Genomic DNA, 27731 nt, shown 5'->3' on the forward strand with positions numbered 1-27731 from the left:
CAGTGGTGGAGCATTTGCCTACCATGCACACGGCTCTGGGTTCGAGTCCAGCACCATATGCAGAAGGAATTTTCTTTGTCCTGGGTAGCTGGCCCCAGGTCCTCTCTTCAGAGCACAGCTCTTCTGGCTTCCTGATAGAGACAACTTTACCCAGAGGCCCGGGCTAGAAGATGGCCAACACAAGAGATAAAATGTTCAGTGAGTCGGAAAGAAATAAACCAAGTAGATGGGTCAAATTTATTTCAGAGTCAGTGTGCCAGCAAGTCTATTTGAGCTGATAGTTGGTTAATTTTATGTTGTGATTCACCAAGCCAGACAAGGCAGGTCCTTTGTGTATGAATAGGAAAGTACCAATGTGCCTCAAGGTTTGACTGTGAGCTTCAGTGGTGTGTGGAGAACTCCTTTCTTGTGAAATGCTCATGAACGCATCCGTCACGCAGAAAACACAGTGGTGCCACTGAAAATGCTGTGGGGCGGCATCTCGAAGGTCACAGTGTTGGTGACATCCTGTTGGGGGTGTGGGCTGTGTAAGCCAGCTAGAACGGAGAAGACAGAAATTGAGTTTGCCATGACCGCAGAAGCTGAGAGCACAGGCTGAGGTGTAACAGGCCCCGGCCTCTGTGAGCACAGGAAGCCTCTCACAGAGGGGTGGGGCTCAGGCTGAGAAAGTGCCCAAGTCACCTTGATTCCTGCAGGGCAGAGTGTGCTGACTTGTATAGGAGCCAGGCGCGGGAATCACCTTCACCTTCTCCTGCGGGTCAGTCACAGCTGACAGGTGTGTCCTGAGCCCTCACCATGTGCGGCCTGATCTGCTTGGGCATAAAGGCCCAGAACTACAAAATGAAGCTTTATTTGTTTGAAGGAAAATGGCGAGGCGTAGGTGTTCTGGAGTGCCCCATCTTCCAGGCACTCGGGTCATTAAAGTGGAGTTTTCCTGAGTTTTTTTTGCTGTATGATCCTACTAGGAATGGATGGATGGATAGATAGATAGATAGATAGATAGATAGATAGATAGATAGATAGATAGATAGATAATTAATGGCCGCATTCTAAATCTGAAGTTGGGGCCACTAAGGCGAAATGAAGTTCAGCATGCTTCCTTTCTTCAGCGTTTCTTTCTTCTGACGTGCGGGACTGTGCGCTGAGAATCCCCAAAGAGTGCTGTGGACTGTGCAGCGCTTCCCAGGCTGTGTGACATTCAGTGGGAGCAGGTGGTGATTCTCGGGAAACACTTCAGGAAATGGAGTGAGGTGTGAGTGGTCAGGAAGACGCCAGGCTTGGGCTAAGGATTAAATCAGAAAGTCAAGTTGGACTGGACTCTTGATCTTGCTAAAAAGCGCCATGCGCTAAGATAGGAATCGCCGTGGCCACGCATCCTCATGGAGTCTGGACTGTAATTCTGACTTCAAAGATGGTACCAAAGAGGTAGTAACCAGGCAATGGGAAGCTCTTGTTGCCTCTAGGAAGTGAGCATCATTGCTTCTGGATTTAACCTGAGGCTTAGATCCAGCCACTTCAGCAACTGTCTGCCTACTGTGACTCATGACCTCTTCTGTCCTTCCTTCCTGCCTTGCTCTCCTGAATGGTTCCTGACCTCGTGACAGTGACCATCATCTCCACACTTCTGAGTCATTTCAAACTGCCCCCAAAGAAAATCTCACTGGTTCATTAGATTGCTCGGTCTCCCTTAAGCAGAAGCCCATGCTAATATCATACATCCAGTCCACTGTGACCAGGAAGGCCAGGAACATAGCCTAGCGGACACTCAGACTGTCGTGGGTTCTGTGCTGATGTCAGCACACAGCTCGTTTTCTTCTGTCTTCCTCTTCCTCTCCTCTTTTGTACACGCAGTACAAAGGCTTACTTTGCTATGACTCTATCAAGTTCTTCCACTTACCTAGATAATAAGCGCTGAAGGAAAGGCCCGGTCTTACTTTTTTAGATTAGCCCTCCAGTGCCCTTGTGTGTATCTCTCTGTGTGTACGGGCTGTTTAGATTAGGCATCTCTGCCACACTCATTTCTCTTCTGGTACAGAAGCTGGGAGTCCAGTGTGCATTGTAGGATTCTCCTCTTCAGAGGAGGCCAACAGATGATGTAGTTAATCTTACAAGAGTCGTAAGGCAGGGCTTTCACCCAAATGCTGACAAAATGTCACTGCTGCCAGCCTTGTTTGCTTATCTCTAAAACAAGAGATGCTATCTGGCCGCTTGTCTCTTACAGACTTCTGGCGAGTGGGTTGTGATCGCATCTATTGAGTGGCTGAAGTCATTAGAAGGGGCTGCCTATGTAACAGTTGTGTTTAAATGACTACACATGCTAGGCGTCTGTGTCCTGGGTTGGCTTGCTTCACAGCACTCAGCCACCAAGGACTGTGCCTGGATGAGCAGATTAGGTTGGGCTAACCTAGGATTTGCTAATGAGAGCAGAGTCACGTGCAGGATGCTCAGTGGAGGATCCAGCGTTGGTGGGTGTTTTCAGCCCGGCAGCTGCAGTGGTCCCCAAGCCGAGGAGACAAAGGAACCAGCTTGCAGAGCTGAGAAAACCCACGCAGTCCTGCCCTGCCCTGCTCACTCCCTGGGCCATTGTTATCACATGGGTGTTAATTAGGAAAAAGATAAAACAATAAATAGGCACCTCAAATTAGTCCTTCTTCCCAGGTGTGTAAGCCCAGCACACCGAGCGTTCTGAATTTTCAGCAGAGTGTACCAGACAACATAAATGTCACATTTGTGTGTGACTGAGCATAAGGGATTCTGTTGGTGGATCTGGCCTGGGTGACTGGTGCTGGCCTGAAGCTGAGCCTAAGGCTAAAACATCCAGAGTGAACTTAAGACCACAGCCCGGCCGGGAAACCTCCTCATTATTACAATTATGTCGCTGTCAAACTCTCCACAGCCACTGGGGACAGCGGAGAACTGAGGGTCAAGCGCTCTGCTGATCCGGGTTTCCTGGTTGTGTTTTGTGGCATATTTTTGCTTTGAAGAACACATCGCAGGAAAATCTATACCACGGTAGTTTTCTCTTTGTTTTTGTGGAGCAGATTCAATACAAGAATAGCGTATAAATAGGAAGAGAAAGTAAGCGAACTCACATCTACAATAAAATTAAAAAAGCCTCTATCTGTGGTTATCTATAGGTTCTTTGTATTTTTTAGAGGGCATCATTTGCGCTGTTTGTTTTGATCCACACAGTAAACCTTGAACATAGAGGGATGGGGCTCATGGGCGCAGAAGAAGGACCGAAAGTTGGTCAGGACACAGGTGGACAAACCATGCTGCTTCCCAAGTGCAGCATGGGACGTAGCAGCCCAAGGTAGTGGGTTCAAACTGGCAAGATTACCCTGAGAGATTAAAAGTTCTCATCAGGGAAACACGATGAGGTGCTGGAAGATGTTGGTAGTTAAGAGCACCTGCTGCTCTCGTAGAAGATGCAGGCTCAGTTTCTAGCACCCACATGGCAACTCACAACTGCCTATTCCAGGGGATTTCATGCCCTCTTCTGACCTCCGAGGACATTGCATGCACAAGGTGTAACACACTCATGCAGACAAACACTCACACACATAAAATAAAAACAAGTCTTAAAAAAAGGGAAACACAGTTATAAGATGAGAAAGAGAGGCATGGAAACGATCCCACTGAGCCTGAAGAGTCGGATGTGATAAAGGCAGCAGGCATGAGCTGGGAAGAATGGGAGAGTGGAAAGGCCAGTGAGGGCCAGTTCTGCACCACACAGAGCCACAAACAGTAACAGTAGATGGCTCCCAGTGTCTACCAACACAGAGTAAGAAAGGCCTCGTCATTTGCCTGATGAGTGTGAAATAAAAACCTCAACCATCTCACAGAGACCGAGAGGAGGCCCTGACGTTAGGTGAACACCAGCGAAAATGTGATGGCATTTCCCCCTGTGTGTCTCACAGGTGGGTAAAATGCAGGAAAGTGCATCCTTGCTGGCAGGCTACCTCCGTAAGTGGGAACACAGACAGGATCAGGAAAATAAAAGGAAGCATTAAAAGAGTAGCTTGAAGGGAAAGTAGTTGTGGGGTGTTCCATACAAAATCTGAAGCAGGTATTAGAAAATAAACTATCCTGCTGAGAATGTTGTTCTCTCCGAAATGCAGTTGGAAGATTTCCTGTGTCCTGGCCTGCCGGTAGTCAGGACAAATCTCTCCCACTCGCGTCCCCCAAGTAAACACACAGAGGCTTATATTAATTATAACTGCATGGCCATGGCTCAAGCTTTTTGCTAACTAGCTCTATATCTTAAATTAGCCCATAACTGTTAATCTATGTATCGCCACATGTTCTGTGGCTTTACCTGTGTCCCACTACATGTTGCTCCTTGGGCAGCTCGCTGGCATCTACCTTGCCTTATTCTTGTCTCTCCTTTGAATTTCCCGCCTGCCTCTAAGCTGCCTTGCCATAGGCCAAACAGCTTGATTTATCAACCAATCAGAGCAACACATATTCGTAGCATACAGAAAGACATTCTCCCATCACTGATACACACTTGAGAATTCCCAGATGCCTTGTGTGTGGCTCTGAGAAAGCAGAGCAGCAGTGAGGGAGCCCCTTCCCAGACCACCATGCTTCTGCATGGATGCAGATGGAAGGGAAGTATCAGCCATCTTGGGGATAGTGTGGCAGAAGCATAGACTGGATGCTGGATCTGGTCAGGCACATTCTCTAGAGCTTGGGAAAGCAATTATTATTATTATTATTTTTTTTTTAATTCCAAAGAAAGGTGACTTTGGTCCTACAACCAGAGGTTTAATGAAAGGTTTTTATTTGTTTCTGTTTTTATAGCAGTGGTGAGATGGTAAAAAGGAGGTAGGTTTTAAAACTGAGTGTTAGGAAGTCTGAAGTCCAGGAGGAGCTGAGTGCCTAGGGTAAATGTTTAAGTTACTGGCAGGAGTCAGTAAGGCCAAGCCCACGGCAGGGAGAAGGAGAGTTCTAGATCCATGTTTAGAGCAAAAACAAAAACGAAACAAAAACCACTCTTGAAATAGGAGTCAGTATGGATTCTTTATTCTTGTTCGTTCGTTCGTTCGTTCATTCATTCATTCATTCATTCACTCAGTCGTTTGTTTGTTTGTTTGTTTGTTTGTTTTTGAGATAGGGTTTCTTTATATAGCCCTGGCTAACCTAGAACTTGCTCTGTAGACCAGGCTGGCCTCGAACTCACAGAGATCTACCTGCCTCTGCCTCCCGAGTGCTGAGATTAAAGTTGTGCACCACCATCTCCTGGTGTCAGTATAGGTTTTGAAGGCACCACATCTTAGAATCTGCTGTGTGTGGTTAATCTTGGGGAAGTTGTGAGTGTGAATACTGGTGCTTTAATAATGCTCATTAGTTTCACTAGCATAATTTATTAGTAATGCATACAAGTTAGTGCTTGTAGTGAGAACTGTAGGCTAGACATGACTTTTGTGGTATGTCCTGGAAAGATCTGAGGATGAATAGCAGTGGACACCAAAGACTAAAGTAGGACACCTGGAGACTCCACATATAGGTCCAGCCTGTGGTCCAGAGCCAGATACACATGCCGGAGACAAAGGACCAAACAAGGCAGCGTGAATGAAGTCATAGCCTGGCTAAGACAGAGGCCAGTGGCAGACTCATGGCCCATCTCTAGAGGGGGAATCTGCTTTCGATATCACTGATAACAACAGCACTTTTCTCAAGGGGTGTGTTGTTGACATATGATCAGCTCTGTTGTGGAGCTAAAATCCACGTTTGAGATATGGATCCTGACATTTTCCAACAGTCTGCATGCAGGAAGATATGAAGTGAGTTACTGCCCATAGAGACCCATTCTCTCTCTCTCTCTCTCTCTCTCTCTCTCTCTCTCTCTCTCTCTCTCAAAGATTTATTTATTTATTATGTATACAGTGTTCTGTCTGCACATCAGAAGAGGGCACCAGATCTCATTACAGATGGTTGTGAGCCACCGTGTGGTTGCTGGGAATTGAACTCAGGACCTCTGGTAGAGCAGTCAATGCTCTTAACCTCTGAGCCATCTCTCCAGCCCCCTTGTTTTGTTTTGTTTTGTTTTGTGTTTGAGACAGGGTTTCTCTGTGTAACCTTGGCTGTCCTGGAACTCACTCTGTAGACCAGGCTGGCCTCAAACTCAGAGCTCCACCTGAGGCCAATTCTATTTCCCTCCTTCCCTCCTTCCCTCTCTCTTTTTTCCTGTGCTGAGGATGACATCAAGCATGCACAGTCCAAGAACCCAGGGCCTTGTGACTGCTAGACAAGTGCCATACCATTGAGCTACATTCCCAGGGCCTTCTGTGCTCCCCTTTAATACATCAGATTGATGGACACCCCCGCCCCCAGTACACATGGATGACCTAGGCAGGGAGTCATAATCACAAATCATGAACTGTCAAATATCCAAACAGACATGTAGAAGACAGGGAAAGAAAAAGAATCAGGCCCAAAGGTAACATTTGAAAAGAAATTCAAGCATCTATTTGGAATACAAGAAACGTTCATGTCAACAAAGCTTTGACACTAGCTAGACACACATTTGAAAACAGTGACCTTAGGGAGTGGGTTAGAAAACAGGTTCAAGTGTGGTGTTGAGAGAATAAAGCATGAGGGGTAGTTTTTAGTTAAAAGCTGGTAGTTCAGCACTGACCTTTGGGGCGAACTTGTGGCTGTGTGGGCAGGTGTTGCGGAGAAGCTGATTTTCCTCACTGGTGGTGAAGAATCAGCAGGTACTGGCTCTGATTCTTGCACAGTTGCACAGCCTTCTTGTGTATACCTTGGTTCTTATGTTGGAATAAACACAAGCATTCTCTTACGTTCCAGTCTGCAGCGAAGATGACCCAGTAAAACTAGAAACCTGCCCTTCCCATTCCCACAGGGGACCTCACTGCGTGAGGGGGAAACACAGTTGATGAGGACCTTCCTTCTCCCTCCTCCAGTGCCCAAGGCACAATGAGCTGTCAGTCAAGGTTCACTAGTGAATGTGTCAAGAAAATTATGTGATACACAGATTCTTCGGGGCAGGCGGTTGCTGAACCCACTGGAGTGGTTAAGAGCAGAGAACACAGCGGAGCCGCCGAGTGACCGTGGGAGATGCCTGGGACTCTGCCTCTGCGTCTGTGCTGTGTTTTACCCATTTGCTGGGCTCTTTTTTTCCCTTGACCCCCCCATCCCCTGACAGTACTGTTGCCGCTGGTGGCCTCTTACAGACGAACATGTGAGGTCCCTGGCGCACTGGGGCTGGAGAAGGAGATGAGCATTCAGGTTCTGTCAGCCCAGACTGTCACCTCTCTGAGGTCTCTTCTGTGTCCTCTCGTGGCCGCATTACTCGGGCGCAGAGAGGCAGAGAGATGTCTGGCACCAGGTAGACCGTGTTTCCTCAGGCGTTTCCATGTTGGCCGTTGGGATGATTCCTGCTGTGAGGATGAGCAGAGCATCCCGTCAGCTTAGACCCATGGGATGCTGCCTTCTGAATCACGTGTGTGGCTGTCAGCTTGGCCCTTTAGCCTCTGAGTTCAGGGCAGGAGCCCATCTACACTGGCTACAGAAACAGAGGCTTGGATCAGCCATGAGCCACTGACCAGAGTTCGCTAACATCCTGAAAACTAGGGACATTTCTGCTCTGCTTTATGGAGCTCCTGGCGCCACATTGTCCATATTGTCCCTCAAGAGGGATCAAAGAGCATCCTTCTTAGAACAGAAAATCTCAGTAGAAAACTGCCATCTCAGGCAGATTCCTTCCCTGAGAGAGCTGTGTTGCTGGAGGGCTTCTCTCCAGGTTCCCCAAGCCCCGCAGTCCCACAATCCACTTATAAAATAATCACTCAGACGCTTATATCACTTATAAACTGTATGGCCATGGCAGGCTTCTTGCTAACTGTTCTTTTATCTTAAATTAACCCATTTTTATAAATCTATACCTTGCCACGTGGCTGGTGGCTTACCGGCGTCTCTACATGCTGCTTGTCCTGGCGGTGGCTGCAGTGTCTCTCCTCCTTCTTCCTGTTTCCCCAATTCTCCTCTCTCCTTGTCCCGCCTATACTTCCTGCCTGGTCACTGGCCATCAGTGTTTTATTTATTTATTTATTTATTTATTTATTTTTTCTTTTTGCATTACTAGTCCAGTGTTTTATTTATATAGAGTGATATCCACAGCAGAGCTGGGGGGCGGGGCGGGAGCAGACAGGACTATGGCAAACACCTTCCTGTCATCCTGCTAGGAAGTCACCCCGCAGAACCTTTCTTGGGTTGACAATGAACTTCTTCTTCCCGAATTGCTTTTCTGTGGGGGCCTCTCCCTTCCTAAATTCCTCTCCAGGCTTCCTTAAGGCCTTCCGTGTCTGTGGCCAAAGCATCTTTTTCCTTCTGTCGATCCCAGTTCCAGCTTTGTGAGGAAACTTGGACTGGTGGCTTGGCCACCCCACCCCCACTTCTGGTGGCCTCTCCCACCCTCTGAGCCAGCAAGGCGGGGTCAGTCTGACTTTAAGGCATCTATACTGCGGCCCTGGTCCTTCCTTTGGAAGATAGTTCTGCCACGTAATGAGTCCAGCAGCTCATTCATCAGCTCTGCTTTTTAATAAAACATGAATAGCACAGTTTATGGCTTCCACTATTCAAACAGCAGTTGAGCCTAGGAGGAATCACTCATTTTAATGGTCCTAGCGCTCATTTCCAGGCTCCCATGCTGCTTCGTCAAGCTTTTCTTAAATTAGAGCCTGACTGCGGAGCCGAGGGTTCAGGTGGCGCTGAACAGGGACTCCTGGGGACGGTGAGCAGCTGGGACACAGACCTGTCACCTGCCTTCCTTGTCACTGCAAAGACACCCCCTCCCCCCCCCCCCCGTCATCCCTAGGACAGGATCTCCTGGGCAGCAGGGGGAGGGCAGGTATCTGTGAGAAACACTGATTCGTCAAGACAGAAATGTACCTCGTTTTCTTTCAAAGACACGTGGGTCACAGGAAAATAATCATTCCCCTTTCACAATGGCAGACTGGAGATTAAAAAGACAGACTATAACAAGCCTAACTGGCCCACAGTTGTTACTATTATTAGTCCCATTTCACAGATGGAGAAATCGAGGCTGAGAAGTCAGTGCCAGCTCCTTCCTACATTTTGTCATCCCACACTCCATGTGACTTTTGTAGCATCTGGCGTCCCAGGTACTTGGAACTAGGGCCCTCCTGGAGGCAGTGTCAAGACCACAGAGAAGGTCTGGGCACTCCTGAGGAGTGCTCAGCGAGGGTTCAATCTAAGACCCTCAACTCATGCTATGAAGTGACAGCCTACAGGCCTTTAGAAGCTTGAGCACCCAGCCGGTGTCCCTGCACCCTCCCGCAGCTCACTCTGGAATGAGCTCGTGGTTCTGTGAGCTGGCCGGGATCAATGTCACATTTCACCTGTCAGGGCCCGGAGACTCACCTGCCTGTGACAAAATACAGTCTAGCGTGCAGAGCGGCAAGTGCGGAGCTGTGGTGGCTTCAGTGGGAGGTCAGGAGCGCGGGAGGCTGAGGGAGGGCACTTCTCAAGTTGTTGATGGCATGCAGGAGAAGCTAATATGTTTTTACCATTCCATGGCTGCAAACCGTCTTTACAGAGAAGACAGATTTCAGCAAAAGAATTTAATTAAATATTGCCCGATGCCAGATTCCCACTCAGAAAGCAGCAGTGGGTTCCATTAAAGGATGAACTTTACTCCCACGGCTGACAGCTGATTAATGTGTTAATTAGAAGTCCTGCCCCACCTCCAATAGCCCGAACCTTCTCTTAAGCCGAGAAGAATGTATATATTGTACCATGTGGCTAACCTAATGGCTTATATACTGTGGCTCTGACCTCGGACGTTTGTGTGAAGAAGAAGGTTCAGTTGCCAACGTGAATAGCCTGCTTTCTTTCCATAGCTCTGGGGGACTCATAGGAACCCGAAGTTGTGCCTTTCAGGGTGCTGGGATCCAGAGCAAGGGGAAGCTCTGTGGAGGTGGTGTCTTTTGAGCAGTGGAGTGGTGTAGGTTACCACACATTTACTTCACAGGAAAGGAGGGAAGCCACCCAACCACTGAGCTTCTAAGTACTGCCCTGGCAGCCTGCCAGCAAAGCGCACGGAAGGAAATGTTCCTTCTCGTGTGTAGACCTGGACCCATCTCGGGAAGGGGAACTTGATCTTCTGGAGGATGGGGTGCTGGGCTTGAAGGGAACACACGTGTGCTTATCCCTTTGCGATCGATCTTTGTGTCTTCCTGGTGACCTGGCGTGGATCTGTGACCCGAAGCATTGCGGCGGTCCCGCTCAGTGGCTTGCATTAGCCGATTGATTGTTGGGCCCCCATATTGGTGTAGGAAAACAACAGCAGCTAAGTCCAGTCTGGGACCTGTTAGGGAGAGGCCGGATCCCAGCAGACAGCCAAGGTGGGGTGGGAATCGTGCAGATCGCCACAGAGCTCTGGGAGCTGGGCTAATCTTAAAACGTCTGAAGGAATTTTGCTGCTTCTTGACAGTGTGTGTGTGTGTGTGTGTGTGTGTGTGTGTGTGTGTGTGTGTGATGGGGGTGGGGAGAGATGAAAAAGTCTCAAAACTTAAAACAATAATATGACAGAATTGAAATCTGTCCACAAAGAAGGGGAGAATACCCCCAACACCACAGTACGAAATCATAGCTTATGAGGTATTCGCTGTGTGCTTTGCATATGCAAATGTTATTTTATTAAAAAGAGATGTGGTATATATTTTCACATAACTACCGTTGCTTAAATAATCATCTCGGGCTCCTATGATGAAGACTTTAATTACGGAAGTGTCGTTAGCTGGATGCGGAGTGAATAATGGTGCTGGGTTTCCCTGCTGTACATGATGTAGCCATTTGCCACATAAATCCATTGACCTCATCTTAAATGATGTGTCCTGTAAGGCAGACTTGATTCATTACTTCTTAAGTGATGATTTTTTCCCCCTTCTAATAATCTTTGGCTTCATCGGAAAGATTGCTTTTCCATATTTTGAGGTCTGTGTTCTGAACTGAAAGGTGAGGCCTTATTACAGTCAGGCTCACAGCACCCCAAAACAACACATTAGGGCACACTGCAATGGATGCTCTTTCAAGAGTCAGGACAGCAAGTGCCAGCATTGGGCCTTTTGGGTGGGGGCGCGCGTCTTTAGTCCCAGCACTCAGGAGGCAGAGTCAGGCGGATCTCTGTGAGTTCAAGGCCAGCCTGGTCTACAGATCAGTTCCAAGACAGCCAGGCTACACAACAAATACCAAAAACCAAAACCAAAACAAAACAAAAGAAAGAAAAAAAGACATTAGGCCCTTCCCTTGCTTTTATAGAAAAGTTTGAAAAAAGTGGATTTTTTCTTCTGATATCTGTGATTATTTTTCTGTGGAAAAGGGTGAGATGTGGTGAAAAAATTCTCATTGGATGATTAGGATAGTCTATGAGCACCGTTTATCAATGATTCTTAGCAGTGAAGGGTGTGAAGGGAGAGAGGCGAAGTTATATTTAGATTACTTTGTTTTTTCACCTCACTTGAAAAATATTTATCTAGTTTGAGGAAACACGAATCCTCTGGAGGCAAAATAAATAAATAAATAAATAAATAAATAAATAAATAAATAAATAAATCTGGCAGTTTAAAAACCAATTAATGATTTCATAAAACTCTTCCCCATTATTGTTAAAGAACAAGATCCAAAGGACACATGCCAAGAAAGTCACGTGTCATTTTAATTAGTTCAACTCATCGATGATGGTTTTACAGTTCCTGAAGGAAGAAGCTGTGTTTTCTCCCTCACCTCAAACTTACACATTGATATTTTTGGCTTTCTATGCATACCCACTGGTAAAAGAGAGGCAGGTAGTTTTATTTCACAATGGAATTTAAGTGCCACATGATTATATGCTAACTTTGGAGACAAGGTCTCACTTTGTAGCTCTGGTTGTCCTGGAACTCACTATGTAGACCAGGATAGCCTTGAACTCACAGAAATTCTCCTGCCTCTGCCGCCCAAAGACTGGGATTGAAGGTGTGCGCCATTACACCTGGCTCTAACTTTATTTAAATGTATACATCATGTGTTCACTAACAGTTTACTTAACCTTAATCCAGATAAGAAATGTGAAGATCTGACATATTCTTTGAGGCTCTTTTCCTCAGAGACAATTTTGCATGCATCTGTAAGATGGGCATCTCACTAATAACAAAAATGTCCCCTTGAGTTCCAGAGGACCCTAAAACACTGTTAGTGGAGGAAAGGAGATATGAGCATTGACGCCATTGTGTTTTAACCACTTCAATGGCGGCCATGGTTTTGATAGCTACACTGAAGGAATTCCCTTACCACTGAAGCCCACTCAGGAGTGCCCTAGTCTCAGATTTTTGGAAGAAGTATTTTGAAAGGACAAACAAAAACTAATGTGTGCCAAAGCATGCGTCTTATTCAGTCTCACATTGTCAAGTTTATCAACCAAAAACATCAATGGAAAGAAAAAAACCCAAAACACCAAGAAGGGAAAGACTGCATTTACACATGCAGCCCACATCTGCACCCACAGTCACATGCTAGCATGTCACCACTGTTTACAAGCAAGGGAAGCTGAGAGGTAAGCGAGAGCGGTAATCAAAAGCCAGCGTATGTTGTTTGTGCACTGTTTATGTGACCAGTCATTATTAAAGTTTATCATCTTTTAATTATGTCAGTTTATGGTCGTGAAACACACACACACACACACACACACACACACACACACACACACACACACACACGCATGCACACAGCAATAGAACAAACATGCTTCAACACCGAGGTCCCATCCAGAACAATACTGAAGGCATTGCTCCAGTGCAGGAGAAAGAGATCACAAACTCACAATGGTGCTGAATTCTGCAGTTCCTCCTCTGATGCTGTATGGCTTGGATGCTATGGAAACGATAAAGAAAGAAAGAAGGAGGAAGAGAAAAAAGAGAGTGTGTATAGAATTCTGTCGAGAAAAGTAAGGCACTAGAGGAGCTATTGAAAGTTTGACATCTGTTTATCTGTTTATAGCGATGGCAAGATCACTCATATTAATTCTTGTTTAAAATGCCATATGAAGGGAAGACATTTGTGCAAACAAGAGTCATATTTGAATTGTAGATCATGTCTTCGCCATCTGTGAGAGCTGATGGTGTTGCAAAATTAATGTGTTAATGAAATCACAATAATTTCTCCAAAGTAATGGGCTCTGAAGCCGAGAATGACTATTTTTTGAACTTTGGTGTCTAGTGATTTCCAATTGGGAAAGGCTCTGAGTCTTTAATTAGCTCTGCAGCCCAGCTCTGAAATAAATTTGGTGAGCTCTCTCTTTTGCCAGGAGTAGATCTGAAGGGGGCGGGGTGGAAGCCATAACAACTTTTGGAAAATGTTCTCTGGTGTTTGAAAAGTTGTTAAATAAGCCTGCCTGCCAAGAAATGTCACCAAAAATTCTGACTGCTGAGAAAGAGTGGGCAAACAGCTCAAAAAATAATTCTAGCTTGCTGCAACATCACAGGTTGGGAGAGCTAAACCTCACACAGGCTTCCTGCCGAAGTCCAAGTTGCTCCTTGGAAGGCAGACATAAGGGTGATCAGCACTTGAACGCTGTTGGTTAGAACTGCACACCCTTTCCAACCATGTTACCGGATACGGTCAATAGCACAGGGTGATTTTACGTAAATAAGGGGGATCTTAAGAGGTTATGTTGCTTGCATGACCACTGAACTCTCTGGAGATTCCTTTCTTCCAGCATTATTTAGATGTGTGTTTCCGGTGAGCCTGTTAAGTAAGTGAAACTCTGAAGGCAAGTATACCGAGTAAGTGTAGTGGGTAGATGCACTCTGTTTTGTCAAAGCCATCTTCAAGTCATTTTTTACACTGTTAGTATCTTTTTTTTTTTTAAGAAAAAAAGAGATTACTATTTTGAAGACCCTATTTGTAAAGCAAATCATCATTTTGCAAACATTTCAGAAATGTATCCTTTAAAAGGAACCCCTTCAACTGTTTGACAAATTATGATACAATTTGACAGAGCCTTTCTATGAAACATGAACGCCATCTGCCCGGGAAAGCTTATCTTACCTGCTGTGGTTTTTTATTGCTGTGTTGTAGGTGTGTGACTGGTGTAAACACATAAGGCATACAAAAGAATACCTGGATTTTGGGGACGGGGAAAGAAGGCTTCAGTTCTGCAGTGCAAAATGTCTCAATCAATACAAAATGGACATTTTCTACAAAGAGACACAGGCCAATCTTCCAGCTGGGCTGTGCAGCACATTACACCCTCACATGGAGAGTAAAGCCGAAGGCACCGGGGTGCAGCTGCTCACTCCAGACTCTTGGAATATCCCGCTAACAGATGCTCGGAGGAAGGCTCCCTCCCCGGTGGCTGCAGCTGGCCAAAGCCAGGGCCCTGGCCCATCCTCGTCCACCACCGTCTCTCCATCTGACACTGCCAACTGCTCTGTCACTAAAATCCCCACGCCAGTGCCCAAGTCCCTCCCCATCAGCGAGACTCCAAGCATCCCTCCTGTCTCGGTCCAGCCACCTGCCAACATTGGACCTCCGCTGGGCGTCCCGCCCCGCAGCCCTCCCATGGTGATGACCAACCGCGGCCCGGTGCCGCTGCCCATCTTCATGGAGCAGCAGATCATACAGCAGATCCGCCCGCCCTTCATCCGCGGGCCCCCTCACCATGCCTCCAACCCCAACAGCCCCCTGTCCAACCCTATGCTCCCGGGCATTGGGCCTCCGCCGGGTGGCCCCAGGAACCTGGGCCCCACTTCCAGCCCCATGCACCGGCCCATGCTATCACCCCACATCCACCCCCCAAGCACCCCTACCATGCCTGGGAACCCCCCGGGACTGCTGCCCCCGCCGCCCCCCGGCGCGCCCTTGCCCAGCCTTCCTTTCCCTCCGGTAAGCATGATGCCAAACGGCCCGATGCCGGTGCCCCAGATGATGAACTTCGGGCTGCCGTCGCTTGCCCCGCTGGTGCCGCCCCCCACGCTGCTCGTGCCGTACCCAGTGATCGTGCCCCTGCCGGTGCCCATCCCTATCCCTATCCCCATTCCCCACGTCAACGATTCCAAGCCCCCCAACGGATTCTCCAGCAACGGGGAGAGCTTCGTTCCGAGCGCCCCGGGCGACTCGGCGGCGGCAGGAGGCAAGTCGGGCGGACGCTCCCTCTCTCCGCGGGACTCCAAGCAGGGCTCGTCCAAGTCGGCCGACTCGCCGCCGGGAAGCTCCGGCCAGGCTCTGAGCCTGGCGCCCGCGGAGCGCGGCCGTGGGGAGGTGGTGGACCTGACCCGGCGCGCCGGCAGCCCCGTGGGCGCGGGAGGCCAGCCCGGCTTCGCGGGCGTGCTGCACGGCCCGCAGGACGGCGTCATCGACCTGACAGTGGGCCACCGCGCCCGGCTGCACAACGTGATCCACCGCGCGCTGCACGCGCACGTCAAGGCGGAGCGAGAGCCGGGCGCCGCGGAGCGCAGGACCTGCGGCGGCTGCAGGGACGGCCACTGCAGCCCGCCCGCCGCCGGCGACCCGGGCCCGGGCGCCCCCGCGGGTCCCGAGGCTGCCGCCGCCTGCAACGTCATCGTGAACGGCACCCGCGGCGCCCCAGCCGAGGCCAAGGGCGCAGAGCCGCCGCCCGAGCAGCCACCGCCCCCCGCGCCCCCCAAAAAGCTGCTGTCGCCCGAGGAGCCCGCGGTGAACGAGCTGGAGTCTGTCAAGGAGAACAACTGCTCTTCCAGCTGCCACCTGGACGGGGAGGCGACCAAAAAGCTGATGGGGGAGGAGGCCCTGGCGGGGGGCGACAAGTCGGACCCGAACCTCAATAACCCGGCGGACGAGGACCACGCCTATGCTCTGCGGATGCTGCCCAAGACCGGCTGCGTGATCCAGCCTGTGCCAAAACCCACGGAGAAGGCTGCCATGGCGCCGTGCGTCATCTCCTCGCCCATGCTCAGCGCAGGCCCCGAGGACCTGGAGCCGCCGCTCAAAAGGAGGTGCCTCCGAATTAGAAACCAGAATAAGTAAAAGGTTTGTATGTCCACCTGGGCGCTCCTCCAAGAGCCAATGCCCCTTGCCTTGCTTCTTAGAAGGCGGAGGCGAGATGTAGCCATCACGACCCTGTCCCTTACGTGCACTTTGTGTGGCCAGGTACCATCGACTTGATCCCACACCTGTGACACCTGGCAGTGTTTAGTACATCATTACTAAGCGCCACAATTACTCAAGCCCTTGAGCCCAAGTTGAAAACACACTTTCGTTACACTTTTGTTTTCTTCTTCTTATCGGGTTTATACCTAATTTACCCCACTGGAAACGGGGAGGGGGAGATGTGGAAGGGAATATTACTTCCGGTATCTTAGTGTTCAGTTATGAGGTTGCAGGGCAATATTGAAATCTCTGGGGAACCCATCAGGTGGGCAAACATCTGGAGCTGGTGGCCTGCTTGGCTGACTCCTACCCTAGCTTGTCAAGATGTCAATAGGAGCCCATCTGTGAGCTAAAATTAAAAACTAACCTTCCTCCCAACCTGCCATGTCCTCCTTTCGGATTCAGTGGATGAGCTAGTGATTCACTTCTACATAGAGTCCTTGATGAGGTAGGAGGGCCCATCCCTGACCATGTATGATTTCTGAATCCTAAGCCACTGAGGGTGAGATGGTGGGGACCACCTGTGAGCCACTGTGCTGACTCCTTCTGCCAATCCTAGTGAAGTAGTTGTTTCCACTGCTGTGAAGAGACGCCATGATCACAACAACTCTTGTAAAGGAAAAGCATTTAACTGGAGTGGCTTACTTTTCCAGAGGTTTAGTCCGTTATCATCATGTTGTGACGTGGTGTGCAGGTAGACATGGTGTTGGAGAAGTAGCCATATCCTACATCTTGACTTGCAGGCAACAGGAAGTGAGCTGAGTGTCACACTGAGTGAAGCTTGAGCAGCCAAAGAGAACTCAAAGCCCGCCCCCACAGTGACGCACTTCCTCCAACAAGGCCACACCTACTCCAACAAAGCACTTCCCCATTGTGCCACGCCCTTAGGGGGCCATTTTCTTTGAAACCACCACAATAGACATCAGACACATACTGCCAGAAGGAAGCTGTGGTTTAGAGATTTTTGCTCAGTCAGAGCTGGTCAGTGGGATACCGGTTGTTGATTTCATGCCTGTCCACCCACACTCAGAATGTGAGCCTTCCCATCTACCCAAGCAGGCAACAAGCCAAACCTCCAGTGGTTTATTAACCATTTATGGAAAGGAAAAGAGAAATGGGCATTCCTCCAGCACTTACCTGCTCCCCCTTGGGGCTGGAGACACAGAGAAGATTGTTCCACTGGGCTGCCTCAAGGCAGGTACTGTCCTGTGGTAAGGGATGTAACCCAGGCAGGAAGGGGGCCTGGAGTAGGGGAGGCAAGAAGATTATTCTCTACACTGGTGTGTACAGGCTCTTCTGAGTGTTTTTCCACTAGTATTTCTTTGTAGCTAGATCCATAAAACAATTCTCTTCATTCTCTTGGTGAAGAAACAGAGATACATAGAACAATTATATTCATTATCCTGGTGGAGAAACAGATACATAGAACAATTATCTTTGTTCTCCTAGTGGAGAAACAGATACATAGAACAGTTATCTTCATTCTCCTAGTGGAAAAACAGGATTGGGGAACTTGACCAAGATGACCTAACCTGTGAGCAGAGTTGTGATTCAAATCCAAGTTGTGAACTCCAAAGCTAAATTTCCATTAAAACACACAGTGAGAAAATCAGCTAACAAGTTCTTCCATTGCTGTATTTACAAAAATTCCCTTATTACCTTGGAGCAGAGTTCATGAAACACGACCAGCCTCTACTTACTCCCCAGTTTTTCATCCTTGCTTTTCCAGCCACAGACACAATTCTAGGCCACCAACCTGCTGCTTCATGGTGGGGGCCTCACTTACAGCCAGAGGCTTGAGTGGAAGCCCTGAACCAGAGCAGAAGGCATATTGCCTAGCGTGAGCATCCTCTCTTGGCCACCATGGTCTGAGGGCTCCTTTTCTATGGGTGACTTTGCCAGTGGGAGCAGAACACCAGAAGTTCCTTCCGCCATTCCTTCCCAATTAGCGCTGCAATTTCTGCAGGTTGAAGACAGGTGGCCTCACCTTTCTCATAGGAACCTCAACTGAAAAGGCCCCAGATAATTTAATCTGCTTGACATTGATGTGACCCAAAACAACCAACCAACCAAAGAAAGCACCTCCAGAAAGCACTGGGAGATGTCATTTTCACACATTCAAGGTGTTAACGGAAGGATGGAAGGATGTGTGTATGGGGGAGAGGTCACTGCCATTACTGTGGTGAGAAGTGACCAGGACGGGAGGAACAGTCATATAAGCTAGCTAAAGACCAAAAGATCATTAAAAGCATAGCTGTATGAATGCCTGTTTGGGTGATCTACGTTTCTGAATGAGTAATCAGGTGAGGGGCTTGTTTGTAGATCAGCATCACTACTAAAAAAAAATGTTAACTTAGCCTTAGCCAATTCTAGAAGATAGTGTGACCAAATTGCCTCTTAATTCTTGGGACAGGAGAATCCTTTTTATCATGGGTCCCCCAAGAAATTACAGCTCTTTTTGAAAGTCAGAAGTAGGTTTCGTGGGCTGCAGAGAGGAGGCAAACGAGATTTAAGGAGGGGGACCATGTCTCCAGGAAGTCAGCATCCCTCTCATTGGTCACTCTTTGGTCCCACGGGACCTCACAGCACAGCTTCCGCCTGCTATAATTCACCCACACCCAGCCTTTCTGATTTCCTAGACACAGGAGCTGCTGGGTTTGCTCTACACCTCCAACAACTCAGTTTGTTCACATGGGGGAATTGGAAATACATCTATTAACTAAGGACAGAGTAGCTTTTGTGCCATAATAATGAACACACTTTGGAAACAAGTTAAAGCCAAATAAATAAATAAATAAATGGGCTGGGGAGATGCCTCGGTGGGTGAAGTGCTTGTCACACAAGCACAGAGGTCCCCAGCACCATTTAAAAAGTGAAGCACCTTGATAATAACCTGTAACACCAAAGTGGGAGACAGACAGGAGGGTCCCTGGGTCCTACTGGACACCCACTGTAGCTAAATTAGTCTTCCAAGGTTAAGCAAATGGCACCATGTCAAAAAATAAAACTGGACATGAATGGGGACTATTTCAACCTCTGGTACCCGTATCTCTGTCTCTGTCTCTGTCTCTGTCTCTCTCTCTCTCTGTCTCTCTCTCTCTCTCTCTCTCTCTCTCACACACACACACACACACACACACACACACACACACAAAACTATAACGAGACAGGCTGTGAGATGCGGGTGAGATTGCCCCACATACTTTTTGTGATGCACCCCAGGACGGCTCCCAGAGGGGCTGAACCTGCATACTGTTCTTCATTCTTTTCACCAGGTCCGCCTTTCTCATACCATACCACGATTTTAAAGAACATATTCTGAAATCAGCAAGCTGGCTACATTTGCCTCCAAAGAACTCTACACATTTGTTAGATTTTTTTTTTTTTTTTTTTTTTTACAAATTGCAGCCTCCCTCTCCCATCTTGAAATTATTCTGTTCCTGCTTTCCTGACTCCATTCATTCTCGTCTGTTCAGATGGCTTACAAATGATCTCAACAGGCAGATGTTTCTCCCAGATGCAGAACTGATTAAGTTTAGCTGAAGATTTTTAAAAGGTTGTAAACTCCCTTTTATCTCCACTCTTTATAGCTCTGGATACCAGTCCCGCAGCTTCGGTAGCTAGGGGGAAAAATCCTCCAAATAATAAGGAAAACAATGTATAAACACTGCCCAAACTATTGTATCCACAAAGAATTCCATTTATAAATGGAATAGTCCCTTTTTGGTTGTTGTCTGGAAGCTTGGTGGATAGCTGTTTGTACTCTTATGTTTTCCAAATTCCTACAGTTTATTCTTGTTTATGATACATCGGGGAGTTCAGAGTAACCATGTGTAAATTTTTGAAGATATTCTAAGAAAATATCCCCATTCTTCCATTTTCCAAGGAGATAACATATTTTTAAACAAAATAATCAATGGAAAAAAAGAAAACCAAGAATAACCCTTTCACTCCCATTCTTTATGTTCTCCTGGAGCAGAAGAACCATACAGCTCCCCACCCCCACCCCCACGGCTCTCCAGTCTCTTACATGTTTCTAGAAATACTCCTCCCTGCTCAGCGGCAGAGGCTCCACTTTGCATCTGGAGAAAGCTGGAGGAGAGTCATGTAATCTGGGCTTCTCGGAGCTTAGTCTGAGCATTGTGCCGCGGCCCCCAAATCACTGTTTCAAAGCACAGGGGAAGCCAAAGGGTGGGAAAGTGCTGGTTGCAGGTTTTATTTCTCATACTGAGAAATCCAAAAGAACAGGAATCCAAGAGGACAGAGTCTCTGGGAGGAAGTGAGAAAGAAAGTCAAAATAATGGGTGCCCACCCACGTTTAAAGAAAAGAACAACAGAGCAAGGAGAGGAAATGGGGCATCTTCAGCTCCTAGGCCAGACCTGGGCTGTTTATGCTGCAGTATTTAATGATTAGAAGTATTCCCTGGGTGACAGTCCCTGAGTTCAAGGTTATCCTCTCTCCAAGTGAGCGCTTGGCTGCATGGTTCTAGATGGAATGCTGTAGGATGTCTTTCTGTATGCCGTGAATGTGTGTTGCTCTGATTGGTTAATAAGTAAAGCTGCATTGGCCTATGGCAAGGGAGCTTAGAGGCAAGTGGGAAATATACGGAGAGAAGAAACAGAGGCGTGAGAGACGCCAGCCACCGCAGAAGGAGAAGCAAGATGCCAGCAGACTGGTAACGCCACGGCCATGTGGCAAAACGTAGATTAATAGAAATGGGTTAATTTAAGATGAAAGAGCTAGCTAGTAAGAAGCCTGAGCCATAGGCCATATAATTTGCAATTAATACTAAGCCTCTAAATGATTATTTCATAAGGGGCTGCGGGACCACAAGGCCAGGTGGGACCTGGAAAAACTGTAAAGCTACATGGAAGTTCTACAGAGAGCCACCAGGTTGATTCGTATACACCTAAAACTAACTAGTGAGCAGCTAGACGTGCTGGCTGTGATCACTTCAGCCTTCGGAAACCACAGTGGCAAGATGAGGCACAAAAATGTATTATTCAGTGAACTCCGGCCGCCTGCACCCTCAGTGCCAGTGGTTCGAAGAGGAAGGATCGACACTGTGTAGTGAGGCGCTGCTGGAATATGGGGATAGCATGTATGAGCAGGCACCTAGTGCTTCGGGCTGCAGTCTGTCACTGGACCAGTGCTAGACTGAATCCAGCAAGAGAAACAGCTGATGCACAACCTTGCAAGAGGGACCCACTCCCTCCAGCCTGTGAGTGCCCACTCCCGAGATCTTCTAGCCCAAGTGGCAGAGGATTATCTTGCCTTGTTAGTAAACAATATCTGGAACTAGGGGTTTTCTTGTCACTCCAAGAAAGCTGAGTTAATTATCCAGTTAAAAATGAGAATTCGTTTTTTGGCAATTTTTGCCATGGACCCAACGTCACAAAGCCACAGTTGCCTGACGCCTTCAATGATCACCTTAGTGACAGAACACAAACAGTTAAAGCTGCCCTACCCAGTGAGGGCCTGTGGTGACAGAGGAGAAGGAACAAAAGAAAATACAAGCTAGATGCTCCCCCAGTGTCTGAACTTCCCAAGTTTATAAGTATGGGAGACGCTGTCTATAGGAACATGTCAATGACACCCAGAGAGCAGGCTGACTGCAGTCACAGACGTGGGCAGGTGAGTGAAGGTGCCATTCAGCGGGGAGGGATCTGGGAGTGGTAGCCATTCTCCCCAGGCTCCCAGCATGGAGAGAAAGAGAGAGGGGCCAAGGGATGACAAACAGGAAACCTTTGGCCCACTATTAACAAGCAAGCCCTAGCCCAGAAGAGCCCTGGAGATAGGTGCCGTGGTGGCCGGGTGTGATGACTGAGTTCCTTGTCACCCTGGAAGGCTGCCTGCGCATCATGACCAGTCACTCACACCTCCTTCCATGCCGACAAGCCTTGTGGACAGGCAGAGGTGTCTAAAGGGCCAAACATGCGCCAGTGCCGAACACTTAGCTCAAGTGCACACCCACCTCCACACCAACCCCCTCCCTCTCCAGACTCCCGGTCCGGAGATCCTGCCAGGGATGGGAAGGCTGTTCACATTGCTGCACCATGACCTGGACGGCATCCTCTGCCTCCTCCAGTTCCCACGTGAGTGCATTTCACCCCCGGGTGGATGCTAAGGAGGTGTGTTTGTGTGTGTGTAAATTATTTTAGGTGATTCAAAAGGCATGAAGGGCAATTCATTCAGACAGAGAGATAAACGGTTTGTATGGGCTGTGTGTAAGGGGGCCGGCCAGTCAAGTGGCCGCTCTAACAGGTGGCGCTCTTCTTCAGACAGCACCATCTGAGAAAAAGGGAGAAGAGTGAACTCAGAATTGAGAATTCATGGCCAGCAGTGGGGTGGGAACAAGATGTTTTCAAAGTTTTAGAAATTTTTTTCTTTTTTCTTTTTCCTTTCCCTTTCTTCCTTTCCCCCTCCCTCCCTCCTCTCTCTCTTTCTCTCTCTTTCTTTCTTTCTTTCTTTCTTTCTTTCTTTCTTTCTTTCTTTCTTTCTTTCTTCTTTCTTTCTTTCTTTCTTTCTTTCTTTCTTTCTTTCTTCTTTTCTTTTTTCTGACACAGAGTTTCTCTGTGTAGCTCTGGCTGTCCTGGAACTAGCTCTGTAGACCAGGCTGTCCTCTAACTCACAGAAATCCACCTGCCTCTGCGGGGATTAAAGGCTTGAGCTACCACCGCCTGGCTAGAAATGTGTTTTTATGTGTAAAGATGTTTTGCCTGCATGTATGTCTGTGCACCACATGTGTGCAAGTGCCCATGGATGCCAGAAGGCAGCATCAGATTCCCTTGGGACTGGAGGTACAGGTGGTTGTGAGCTGTCATGTGGGTGCTGGGAACTGGACCCCAGTCCTCTGGAAGAGCAGCCAGTGCTCTTGACCATGGAGTCATCTCCCCAGCCCCAACACAGATTATTTTAAGGTCCATTTAGAAAACTCTATTTAAGATGATTGGAGCAAAATCAAACTACAAGACAAACCTTGGGATTAACAGTTAGTGCTTTCAAATAGTTTCTGAGTGTCCACCTAGTTATTCTCGAGTTGCCCAAGCGCGGAGGTAAGCCTGAGAGCTGAACAGCATTCTCGAAGCCCGGGTCAGGACTACGACAAATCCAAGCTTGGCTGTGCCCCCTGTTGTCTCAACATTGTCCCTTCAAACCTCCGATGACAAGCTGGCCTTTGCTTTGGGTAAAGCAAAAGCAAAGAGGTGATTGCTGGTGTTTAAAGAGTCAAAGGTGAAAAGACGCTTAGAAACTCATTTGGTAAGAGTTAGCCCTAATGTCCAAAAGACAAGATTAAAAAGTCTGTGTCTCTCTCCGGGTGCAGCTTCCTTCCCCAGCCAGACTGTGACAATGAATGGCATTCCCATCTAGCATGTGTGTCAATTTGTTATGATAGCCTCCTGGCAGCTGCCTTGTTCTCCAAGTATTCCTAAAATGTTACAGTCTTACACTTGAGACGAGCCACAATAACAAACTATGGAGAAGCCGAGGGAGCGGGCTAGGCTGCATTTGGTGAGGAAGGCGAACCTGGTATTTTTATCCTTCCTCTCCTGCTTTACAAATCCAGACTGTAACAGGATCATTTTCTAAAGGAATCTATACGCGCATGCTTTAAAAATTGTGCAAAATGGGTGTTGTGTGAGCAAGGATGATCAGGCTTAAGTTTCCCTGCGAAGTTCTACATGCCATCAACAAGCCCTTTTGATATTTTAAACCTATATTTAGAGTAATTTCAAGATATTTGGAGCACATGTGGTTAAATGTAAAACTTTGTCATTACGATTTGTTAGATGCTTATACTTTAAATATTTATAAGCCGTTTTTAAGGTCTTGATCCAAAAGCCATCTCCCATGGAATACTGTAATTGCGTGGTATCCAAGCACCATTATGGAAGATTCAGGAAAGTCGTTGCATGCAGGCACATTCTTCCTGCTTTTCTGGTTTTAATTCAAATGCCATTTTTAGTGGATTCAGCTTCTTCTTCTTTTTTTTTTTAATGTGTTAAAACTCTTAAACAGGATTGGTTGTCTGCTATTAAAAAGGATAATCTCCCAGTACTCAAAAGGTAAACTCTTCTAACTTGAACCAAGTTGAGTTCACTTCCCCTGAGCGGGGTTGGTGAAGCTCCCCTCAGAGGGTCAGGTCTCAATCTGTGCCCAGCTGAGCTTGAAGCAACAGAATCTTCCTCCAAAACGTTTCAGGGGCAACTTGTTGGTGGAGAGAATGGATTCTTTCCTCTGGAAGGTGAGACTTAGCAGCCTTTCTTAGCGAGCCTGTTTGGGCAGTTAGAAAAAGAGGAAGGGGAGAGTCCCTTCCAAACTCACAATCCACTTAAGCTTCAGAGGTCATAAATCGCAGACTGATCACATGCCTCTGGGGCTCACACTCGTTTATGGCTAGCAAAATACAACCTTCTGGTAAGGACGAGGGAAAAGAAGGCTTAAGAAGGCTCATAAACCTGCCGAGACATCTATTAGCGCTTACCAAACAGGGTTTTCATGAGCTAAGTGTAAATGAGTCAGAAACATATAGATAGAGTTTCTTTTAAAATACACATGGGTTTAAAAATTAAAGCCAAAGTGCTTGGCAAAATAAGGCTTGGTTTTAGCCAAACCCCAAACGTTTTTTTAAAATAGTTCTAGAGTTTGCCAAACCAAAAATATACCCAGGTCCCTCCATTCTCCCATTTGATATGATGACATCATAAACATGGGACTTAATGGCTATTTTCATATCCTCTAAGGTTTGAGCAATGTGAATCTCAAATACTGATTGAAAAATTTGAGTGGAATAGCCTTATGACCTTGCACTGGAGACCAGGGCTGCTAGCTCAAGGTCTCCTCCTGGTTTTGAGAGCATTTCCTACTCACTAGTGGACACCTTGTTGTATGTCTCAGCTCTGTGGTTTGTGTATATATGTGTGCTATCTTTTGTACAGAAATAACTTTTTGTTTTGTTTTTCAAGACAGGATCTCATGGAGTCCAGGCTGGCCTCAAACTCTCTATGTAGCTGAGGGTGACTTTAAACTCCTGATCCCCAGAGCTCTTCCTCCCAAGTGTTAGGCTTTCATGCGTGCTGGGCAAGCATTTATCAACTGAGCAACATCCCCAGCCCCTAGGAGTAAAAATTTTAAAAATTCTTTATTTAATATTTATAAATCCTTAATTTGAACTTAATTTATATATTGCAGTCCATAAAGCACATTACTGTTATATCCAAAAAGAGGGAGGGAGGCAGTTCTTTTTGCTTATTTTCATTGTTCAGAGAGAATCTTCACTTCCCCAGAAGATAAAACACCCGTTTCCCACTGGCAAATGTCTAATGCTTTCTTACTGTGGTTATTCTATTAATAAAGCATGGAGAGAGAAATAGAGAAACATAGGGGAGATAGGGGATCCTTATTTGGGGAGAGTCAAAAGAGGCAAGAAATTGGCAAGGTCCCTTTTAGAGGCACTGTGGAGAATGTGCAAGCCCATATGATATGCAAATGCTGGGTTCATGGAAGAAGAGGCTGGGGCCGAGTTCCTACTGTTGTTCTAACTTCCTGCTTGGGGTCAGACACAGTGGACGTTATTGAGCAACTCGGTGAGAAGGGTCTTTTGATGGCGCTGTTTAAAGCATATGAATTCAATTGACTTCTCAACCCAAGGAAGGACAGAGGCTGTTGGGCAGGGCTGGAGGCTGGAGGGAGGCAGCCACATGTCAAGGCACAGGTATCTCCGGCACAGGACTGAACCACAGAGGGTAGAGGGGAGCGAGGAGGAGGATGAGATGGGGACAGGAGGTGGCAGGATTGGTTTTGGTTGTGGTAGTGATTATAATTACTGTGACCTGGCGCCGAGGAGTGATGATGAGACCCGTGTTTGGCGGAAATTACTTTAGCAGCTGTTCATAGACTGAAAGGAAGCAGGAGAAACCTGGCCTCGCTGATCTCGGAATCCCAATGACAGCTAATTACCAGCCGTGAGTGTTATCACCAGAGGGTGAGAGTCATTGGCTGCCATGGCTGTGTCTTATAGGTGAAGCCATCATAGCAGAGCAGTGGAGAACCTTCCTCGTCCCAGGTAGGCCTAAGGTGACTTCATGGCTTTGGTAGATGGTAATCTCATCAGTCAATGGGCATTCTGTGCTCAAAGAAGGGTATGCTGATGGGCCTTAGGTTGTCATGGAAACAGGAGTTCTACATCCCACCCCACCCCAGCAGCAATGAGCTGAGGTCAGCTGGGTAAGGCATGATGTGGAATATTGTCTGGCAGTCTTGATTTATTTGGAGAAGTTAAGAATATTAGAGGCTGTGCAGAAGCCAGGGATGCCCAGCCTTCTATCCTCGGCCTGAAGGACAGAAGAAAGGCTCCATGGAAGAGCAGGGTGGGACTGTTAACTCTCAGACACCTACAGACATTTTCTGGGAAACTGAGTCAAAGGAGTTTGGCCATCTGTTAGAGATGCTCTTTAATCTATTTTCACCTCACAGGCTGTAGACCCGAAGCCTCTACATGAGGTAAAAGCAGACTCCTGGTAGAGAAGGGAGGTAATAGCATGGTTTTGTGGGTTAAAAACTTGATTCAAGCTTCAGAGGATCCATTTACTAGGAGGAAGAAGTGTCTTCAGCTCTGGGAGCTCCCTCAGTGTGTCAGGGCAAGATTTCAGTGAGGGGCGGGTAAGGGAACATGTGAAGTGTAGGTGCCCAGCTCGTAAGATTGGTAATAATAAATCACATGTAATGACATGTAATTCTGTGTAAACAGTGAATGATGCTGGGGGCTGGCTTCAGAGACTCCGTGCAGAGCCGTTGGATGTGTCCCATATTGTAAAAGTGAAGCAGTGACCCCCAACCCCGTGGAGCCACCAGGCCCCGTGAGCCCCCTGGCTCAGACACACGCTTACTCCAAACATGCCCCTGTGGCTCTGCCGTCCCGAATGTCCGTCTCCGGGTGTGCTGTGGAAAACAGGTATTTTCCACGTTGTCCTGCTCAGGCGGTAGAGGAGGCGTAGCACAGGTTCCCATCAGATTGCTCATGCCACCTGGAGGACAGGCTGAGACCAGAAGCGACTGTCCAAGGTCATTTCGAACCGGAGTCCTCATCTGCCTTTCCTTCCCTTCCCGGACACCGGATCTGATCAAAGCTGCTTAAGTTACACACCCTGGGCCAAGCACCAGGGTCACATTATGCCAACCCCCCTCATGGCCTTCTCACACTGGGCAGCTTACTTCAGGGAGAAATTAGGCAGAAATGCACATCCGGGCTGAAGAAGGGTCGCAAGGCTGAGGAAAAGCGGCCATGAACCACACGCCCCGTCTTTGTGGGGGACACAGGAATCAGATTTCTTGCTCTTACTTTTTATAGTGCTGGTTCTCACTAATCTGAGGCTTTCTTCCTCTCTGCTACTGGTCGTAAAGAAGAAATAAAACCTGGGAAAATTGCTTTTCTAAACCTTACCCAAAGTCTTAAAATCTGCTGTGAGTCCTGGGGCCACACGTGACTACTCTTCCCCTCAGTGTCCCTTATCTGTCCCCTAGAACGTCTATGTTCAGATAGCACTCGCAGGCTCAGCCTCGACACAACCAGCAT

At 47.7% G+C, this 27731-nt stretch overlaps 1 protein-coding gene across 2 annotated transcripts in view; it reads left to right on the plus strand.

Annotated features, from left to right (window-relative positions):
• Window positions 1-27731, plus strand: part of LOC114710668 (sine oculis binding protein homolog) — a 167307-nt gene that overhangs the window by 132020 nt on the left and 7556 nt on the right. For both annotated transcript variants that reach the window (XM_028894921.2, XM_028894920.2), the window contains one exon: window positions 14107-16035. In XM_028894921.2, the coding sequence (XP_028750754.1) occupies window positions 14107-16032 (1926 nt within the window). In that variant the 3' untranslated portion in view covers window positions 16033-16035. The remainder of the gene's footprint in view (window positions 1-14106; window positions 16036-27731) is intronic.

Source organism: Peromyscus leucopus, chromosome 8a (genome assembly GCF_004664715.2).
Source record: "Peromyscus leucopus breed LL Stock chromosome 8a, UCI_PerLeu_2.1, whole genome shotgun sequence".
Classification (NCBI taxonomy): domain Eukaryota; kingdom Metazoa; phylum Chordata; class Mammalia; order Rodentia; family Cricetidae; genus Peromyscus; species Peromyscus leucopus.